Source organism: Microtus ochrogaster, chromosome 7, assembly GCF_000317375.1.
Source record: "Microtus ochrogaster isolate Prairie Vole_2 chromosome 7, MicOch1.0, whole genome shotgun sequence".
Classification (NCBI taxonomy): Eukaryota; Metazoa; Chordata; class Mammalia; order Rodentia; family Cricetidae; genus Microtus; species Microtus ochrogaster.
The window spans coordinates 56,968,815-56,977,004 of NC_022014.1; the positions used below are offsets into that span (position 1 = coordinate 56,968,815).

At 48.0% G+C, this 8,190-nt stretch overlaps 1 protein-coding gene across 1 annotated transcript in view; it reads left to right on the top strand.

The window, feature by feature from the left end:
* Window positions 1-8,190, top strand: part of Slit3 (slit guidance ligand 3) — a 597,086-nt gene that overhangs the window by 478,688 nt on the left and 110,208 nt on the right. The window contains exons 10-11 of the mRNA XM_013347495.2: window positions 997-1,068; window positions 6,040-6,111. Of these exons, the coding sequence (XP_013202949.2) occupies window positions 997-1,068; window positions 6,040-6,111 (144 nt within the window). The remainder of the gene's footprint in view (window positions 1-996; window positions 1,069-6,039; window positions 6,112-8,190) is intronic.

Sequence of the window (8,190 nt, forward strand, 5' to 3'; positions counted from 1 at the left end):
CTCTCTGTGTGTGTGTGTGTGTGTGTGTGTGTGTGTGTATGTGTCTTCCTAGCTGAGGGTTTGGGGAGCAGCCATGCCAAATGAGGAGCTGATGGAAAGATCTGCACCTTAGGGAGAAGGGAGATGGATGGGGATGAGGTACTGAGTCCTCAGCCTGGGCTCGGGTGTCATTTATCATCTGTAATAGAGTGTCCCACCTGCCGCTCGTGCCTGTTTCCCACTACACCGGTTCTTAGTGGTGGGAAGGCATTTGAGAGATGAAATAATAAGACTGGAAAGGCTCCCTCACTCCCCACGGCCCCTTCTCTTCCCAGTAAGTTCTGGGCTCCAGGCCTGCAGCGTCTCCTGTTCTTCCCAGAGTCCTAAACATAAAAGCACTTGAGAAAATTCATATGACGTATATAGTACATAGTCCAGCAGCAACTCCAGGGTCCAGCCTGGGCCCCGAGGCTTGCAGGCTCTCGGGGAGCCAGTCTGAGAAGTGTCGTGCTGAAAGCCTGAAGATTTTTCAGGCTCTTTCCACCATGATATTAAAACCGCCAAAGTGAAGTCAGCTGCTGACAGTTCTGCCCATTAGCTCTGGTTGAGATGTCAACTAAATCGCGACATGGTTCCATGGCAGGGAAACACAGCTGTCCGACGGCTTCTCTCTTTCTTAATTCTCTTTGTGACATCGGCTTTTTCAACACTTTGCTTGCTTCCTACAGCATTCTCTGAAGAACACAGCTGCCTCCAAAGGCAACTGCTAACAGACAAGCTTCGGAGCGCCTGGATCCCCCTTTAAACTTTCCCCAACAGCTCTTGGGCCCTTGGATGAGGCTCTATGGACCAACAGCTGAATGCTGTGACCATTGCAGTGTTTATCCTGTCTCCCACAACCGGGCCCCGTGACTTGTACCCTTGTGTTTTGTACTAAGAGACACCATCCTGTAACCCCTCAGCGGTCCCTTGGTGGTAAGTGGTTAGTTAATTGACTCTCTCTGCTCTGTTCTCCAGACGCTTGGAACAGAACTCCATCAAGTCCATTCCTGCAGGAGCCTTCACCCAGTACAAGAAACTGAAGCGGATGTGAGTCTCCCTTTGTCAGAATGTTTCTGTGGGAGGGTGGATGGGAAGAGGGAATTCCAGGGTGTGATAGGCATCCCATCTGATGGATAGATCACATCCAGTCCTCTCAGACAGAGCTAGGCTGTTCTGAGATTGCGAGGAAGTGTCACATATACATGGTAAGGTTTGTGAGCTTCAATATGTAGAGCTAAGAGCCTCTCTGACCAGAGAAAAGTGAAATGATCCTTGTGAGAGAAGCAGGTGAACTGTCCCACTCCCAGAGCCATATTGGCCAAGTTAAATGCCCCTGGCTTTGGTGATACCAAAGCAATCAACAGCAATATGACAGTGGCTTCTTATCTTCCTATACTGCTATCGTTCACATTCCTACAAACATGCATACACTTATATACTTAATACTTAAATGAGTGTCTGCTGCAGAGTCTGGATGGAGCCATCAACAACAAGAAAACTACATTCATGGAGGCTCCACTTCAGTTGGGAGAGCACAAAAAATAAGGCAATAAGTACCAAGGTTCAGTAGGCTGTCCTAGGCAACAGTCAGTGGAAACGGAAGACATGGGAGTCGTGTATGCTAGTTCATAGCCAATGAAGAGGAGTAAGGAAGGGAGAGTAGGGTGGGGGATTTTTGAGAGGTACAGGTAGAGGCTAGGTCACAGGAGCACTTGAGACCACAGTAAAGGCTTTCTCTTCTAAGTGACATGTGTTAGCCCTGGAGGTTATGCCCAACATTTGGGCCTGTGGTTTAAGACTGTAGTCATATGAATTGACCATGGTCAAACCCAGCATCCCTAGAACCATAGTTACTGATACCACATCATCACTTCATCGTGGGTGATGTCAGCCTGCTGTATCCTCCCTACCACGGCAGCCTGAGACTGCACTCCTCATCATCCCCGCCATGGGGACAGTATCAGTCACTTAGAGACCTTAAACCTTAACTCTGAGTTGCTCAGCCCTGAAGCATTTGAAGAGACAAAAAACATGGGATTCAGAAATGACTCATCACAGAGATTAAGATTCTACAGGAAAGGGCTGGAGAGATGAGTCAGTGGTTAAAAACACTGGTCGCTCTTCCAGAGGACCTAGGTTCAATTCCCAGCACTCACATGGCAGTTCACAACTTTCTGTAACTCCCATTCCAGGGAATCCAACACCCTCATGCAGGCATAAAATACAAATAAATAAGTTATTTTTTTAAAGGTTCGAAAGGGGGATCCTCACTTCCCTCTTCCATGTTGGGAAACTGTTAGCCGAGCCTGGTGTTGAGCATGCTGTTTTCATTCGCTACAGAAAGAAAACTATGCGTCCACTCAGGTCCCCTTGCATGTGAGGCCCGTCCACTGATTTCTCTTGAAGGTGGCGGGTGGGGGGGGAGCTGTGTCAACAAGGCCTACTGATTCCTTTCATGTTAAAAATAAATATGCCCACGAAACAGTGGCATTAGTAGGCTTACCCTCCAATCTCAGGAAGCCAATTTCTCATCTCCCTGGAAAGCCAGAGCTAACAAAAGCAAACAAGATCTTCTAGTGCAATTCCAAAAGTGGAAGCCAACATAATGAGCCAGCTCCAAGCCCAGGCTTCTCCCTCGCTTTGGCAGCATCCTTTCTGGAAGAGCTGTATAAATATAGGCCTTAATATTTAAAACCTTGAGTCATTAATCTCCCGGTATCCCTGCTTCTCCAACTTACTTCTCCATGCGTTCCCCCAAATTCATTTTTAAAGCCTAGCTTGATTATGCACCCAGATAGTAATTTTGGTGAAAAATGACAAGTCCAGTGACTGCCCCAACCTATATAGCTCCTGCATGATTTAAGTTACTGTTCTAATTTTTTTGTGAAGTCCAGGTAATTTAGAGCTTGGCTGTGTTTTACTGTCCTTCCTCCAGCCCATTGGAGTTGCCACGATTGGCACATTCAAAATTCATAAGACCTCATCAGTCATGACCTGGGGAGTGAATTTAATTTTTGACCATTTCTGATGCCACTGGTATTTATTATGATGCCCCATAAAGGGGTGAAGGGAGGCAAAAGAGTCCACTTAAACTTTTTTGACTAATAGAATTGCAGAACTATAGACTCTTGTTTAATGGTATAGGCTCAGATAAGTCTCAGATGTGACTAGATTTGAGACCTTAACCATGATTTCCTTCTAGGTAACCATGAATAGTTTATACATAATTTTTAATAAGAGGAAATGTCCCCTCTCGGCTGTGACTGGACACATCCTGGTCACTCTTTAAAAAATAGAATTAATCATGGATCCATTGATGCCATGCCTACCTATTTCTAATGATCACCCCAATATTAAAATAAATACTGGTAGGTGAAAACCCATATCAGTAAAGAGATGGGGTGCTGGAGACCACTTTTCTGGTTTTATAGAGTCGATGTGTGGTCAGGCCTAACGCCAAGGGCAAGCCTGTGCCCTTCTGCCAGAATGGTGCCAGAAGGGTTCTTTGAAGACAGATGCGGTGGCACAGGTGCCATCCCAACTCAGGAGGTTGAGGCATGTGGGTGGCGAGTTTGAGGCCAACCTGAACGACATAGCCAGACCATGTCTCAACAACAAAACAAGTTCTTTTCATTTGAATGCATGGGGCAGGACAAACCTTCCACGGGGCTGTAAGATTTCCTTTTATTCTATGCTTATCCCTTCTACGTACTGAATTTGCTGTTCCAGCCTGGAAAAAAAAACAGTCTTTCTTAGTCATTTAGTTTATAGCTCCGAGGTACTGAGTAGGTCACAGCCTGACCAGATTCTGAAACCTAGGGATCTCCTATACCATGCTGGTTATGGTTAATAGCAGCATATTGTCTACTTGAAAATCTCTGAGGGTAGGTTATAAGTGCCCTTACAAGTAATAATAGGTAACTTCCTAGGTTTGGGATGTGCAAAACAGCTTGATTTAGCTATTCAACAGTGAGCACATATTCCAAAATATCACACTGCAAATATATAAATGTATACAATAAAAAAAATTGGGGAAAAAGAGCTAAGTTACTACCAGTGTCTCTTCCCACCAAACCATCACTTTTCCAGTTCCCATCATCCTTCACTTCCAAACTAGACGATTACCTCACCCCGTGTTCTAGCCCAAGGAGAGCTGATCCCTGAAGTTCTCATTGTGAACTAAAACCCCAGTCTGTCCCCACGTAGCTCAGTCAGGGATCTTCCCCAGTAGCCGGGTAACTTCCTGTATGCTAGGGGTCTGGACCCTCTGAATGGACATCCCCATGACGGGGAGAACATCAGAATGAGCCTCCTCTCTGATGTGAGCAGACCCTGTGTGCCGCTCTCAAATGCTGTGCTGGGCAGCCACCCTGAGGGTGAGCAAGATTAGGCTAATCCAGGGTATCGGCTTGTTAAGACCCTTATACGAAAATGGAGCGCCAGAGAAAAGCCCGGCATAAGCTGACAGTTTGCGAACACAATCTGGATTTGTTTGAGGCGATCTCGCAAGCTAAAGGGATAAGCCAGACAGCTGTGCCGGAGGGGCCTTAACCTGGGAGATGTCTTGCAACTTAGAGGCTTTGGAAGTAGGACGGAAGGGAGCAGAGGTCTAGGTAGGAGTCGTTGCACGGCCTTTTCCTAGGCTGTGAGATGAAAGAGGGAGACAGGAGAAAGGTTCTTCTTTTGTGTGCGGTTAAGAGGCTGGGCGGCTGGGTGACTGGCCCTACTGGAGGGCGTCACTTACGAATCTCCTCAGATGTGCTTTCTTCTCAATATCCTCTTGTCTCCTGTTGGCCTGGGAAGACCTCGGCCCTCCCTCTTCCGAACAAAAGCAAGGACCCATTGATTTATTTAGTTGAACGGGACACGTTTCTTGTCACGGGAAATTGGTGCGTCTCCCCAGCCAGTGACAGGAGCCCAAAGGCCAGCCCTGAGCTAATAATTCTGAGGAAAAGAAATCCCCCTCCACAGGGGCCGTTAGCAAGAACCTGTGGCCCAGTTCTCGCTGGGACTCTGAAAGTATATAGCAGAGGGCTCCCGGCATCTGGGAGACCAGGCTAGCCCCTGCACCTGTACCTTCGAGGCCAGGCTTGCCAACATGTGCACCGTGTTTGGAAGATCCTTCTAGCCTCTTAAAGCTTGAATGTGTCAAACGGGCTTTTTCCCAAATGAGGAACATTCCCAGCCAGTGACACATGCCTGTCTCAAAGGCCTTCTTTGAGAGGCTTGTGATTTGCTCATATCCCACAGCTGAGAGAGTGTATCACCCATGCTCAGAGACTCCGTCAGAGATGAGAAGTGACTGGGGAGGTGAAATACCACAGGTGTTTCAAGATAATAATCACTACTGGGGTACAAAACAAGAGAACAATGTGTAAAGGAACCTTTGGTTGGGTGGGGCCCATGGTGCCTTGTCTGTACTGTTAAATACTTGTTAATGGCACCTGAGACCAAGGCCCTGGCTTGAAGTTGGTTTTTTGTTTGGGGTTCAGGTTTTTTGTTTGGGATATTTTGTTGTTGTTGTTGTTGTTTGTTTTTGTTGGTTGGTTGGTTGGTTGGTTGGTTGGTTGGTTGGTTGGTTGGTTGGGTTTTGGTTTGGTTTTGTTTTATTGAGACTGGGTGTCACTATGTAGCATAGGCTGGCCTCCAATTCCCAATCCTCCTCCTCCTCAGTCTCCAAAGTGCTGGGATCACAGGGTATCAGCATGCCCAGCATTCATGGCTTCTGGAGGTGGCATCCCCCACATCCAAACAGTAATGACCTACATATCCATAGCCTTTTTGTGCCAGACAAGACTTAAGTGGGCATTCCTTAGCACCCGAGACGACATGGTACACTTTACCCCGCAGTGGGAGATGTGTTCTTAAGGCATTGCCTCTTGTGCTGTGTATAAATCAATCGCTTGATCAGTTAATCTGTACTGGTTTTGAATGGCTGAACTGCTGGGTGCATACTTCAGGAAGAGCGTTATCACACCTGTGAGCAGTGTTCTTAGACTTTCCCATTAATGTTTTCAGAGACATCAGCAAGAATCAGATATCGGACATAGCTCCGGATGCCTTCCAGGGCCTGAAATCACTCACGTCGCTGTAAGTGGGGGCCCGGGATGGGAGGCACGTCCGCATTTTTCAGGAGGTGTTTATCAAGGCTTTATGTTCCCTTACACACTTGTGGCAATCTGGTAAAAGAAACAGATATTTCTTCGGGGGAAATTGATCTCGGGGAATATTTCTACAACGCACATGCATTATTTTTATTGATTAAGTGCCCAGCGGCTTTCCCAGTTATTGGCTTCTAATGCGGATGCATCTTTGACTCTCACCTTGCTCCCCCTCCCACCTCACACTGCACAGCGCTGTCTCGGGGGAGACCAGGCTATCAGGTGGAGAGAATGGCAATGGATGGCTCAGATGAGGCCATGGCTCGCCACCCTTCCTCCCACGGTCTGTAGCCTTGTCGAGGACGGCAGTACTTCCCTTTCTGATTTCCAGGCTATTCCAGCCTTGTAGTTAGTATTCAGAAAAGATCCACCCCGCATCCCATCACCCTTCCTCCTGTGGCTTTTTAAAGCCCTTATTTGGCCCAGTGGTGAGATCCAAAGCCCCACCCACCAAGGGCCACTGGACTCCCATGCTAAGAAGGTGTGGGGTTGGCTCTTACTCCCTCAGCAGCTCACTCAGGGCACAGGCAGTCCTTCAGCCTTCTCTGCATGTTTCCTCAGGCACACTGGAGACAGTGATCCTTCCTTGTCTAACACACTGTGTGATTGACATAGTATACCAATAACAATCATTGATAGCGTTTATCAAGCGCTGATTGTGACCAGGTCCTCTTCGCAGAGTCTTATGGGCTCGATTCTCCCAGAAACATAAACGGTGGAGTCTTCTACCAATGTAGCTCAGCTCCTTAACTGTTTCTCTTCCCATCTGTAACCCCGCACCTAGTGATGAAAGAAAAGGTTCAGGGCTGGGGAGATGACAGTGCGTGCATTACCTGCTGCTGTAGCTTAAGGGCACCCATACAAGCAGGGCACAGTGCTGTACAACTAACTGTACCCCAGCCCTGCGGGTGCGGGGAGAGGAGAGTGGATCTCGGGAGCTCACCGCTCAACCACTCAGCTCACCGAGTGGAAAGCAATGGAGGAAGACACCCAACATCACTTCTGGCCTCCACACATACACACAGGTGAGCAACAAGCCATGCCTGTCTAGACGCACACACCGGCATACATCACAGAGAGGGAGAAAAAGGGAGGAAGGGGGAAGAGGGAAAGCATGTTAAATAAGTGAAAAACACTTCTGTAAAGACACCCTAATAGGTCTGAGAGGTAGGACTTGAGCCCAGCATATTTGGTCTAGAATTCCACTCCTGATCTCCGTACTGTGCAGCCCATTCAACGTACTGCGTACGTAGTGATGGTTTCATCAGTTCGTACGTTTTATATCATTTTATATATGTTATATATTTTATAACAGAAACTAGTGCCTGTTCCCTTCGACACCCCAGACAATCCAAAGGGTGTTCACAGGCGTGCGATCTGTGTTTCGCCCCCTTCGCAACCCGTTTGCCTAGTTTATGAACATGCAGGTAACACGATGCACATGTCCTCCCAGCCCACTGGGCAGGGACCGAGGACAGGAAGTCCCTGATTCAGCTGGTGTCTGCTGCCTGCCGAGTAAATTAGTTTCATTTATCGAGCAGAACATCTGGCTGGGATATCAAAGACAGGGCCGTGTGTGAGATTAGTGTCTGCTTATTGTGATGAGTGTCACAGAGAGGAGGAGACGGGAGAGGCCCCTGCCACCAGGATCCCAACTTAACCTTCCCCTTCCCCTTGTCTGGTCTCCCTTAGCTGATACTGGGGGACAGTCTCAAGATAGCGGGATGATTCCTGTCTTGCAGGAGAAATTCGAAATCCGGTTGCCAGACAGGAAATGGGCACACCTGTAGTGAACTCAGAGGTGCGTGCCGAGCATTCGGTGAAGTGCCTCTTGGCTTTTGTTTACTTGTTCCTCTACTGAGTAGATGCTTGCTGTGTGAGTGGTTTGAGAGGCACTAAGAATATGACCAGCAGCCGGGCGATGGTGGTGCATGCCTTTAATCCCAGCACTCGGGAGGCAGAGGCAGGTGGATCTCTGTGAGTTCGAGACCAGCCTGGTCTACAGAGC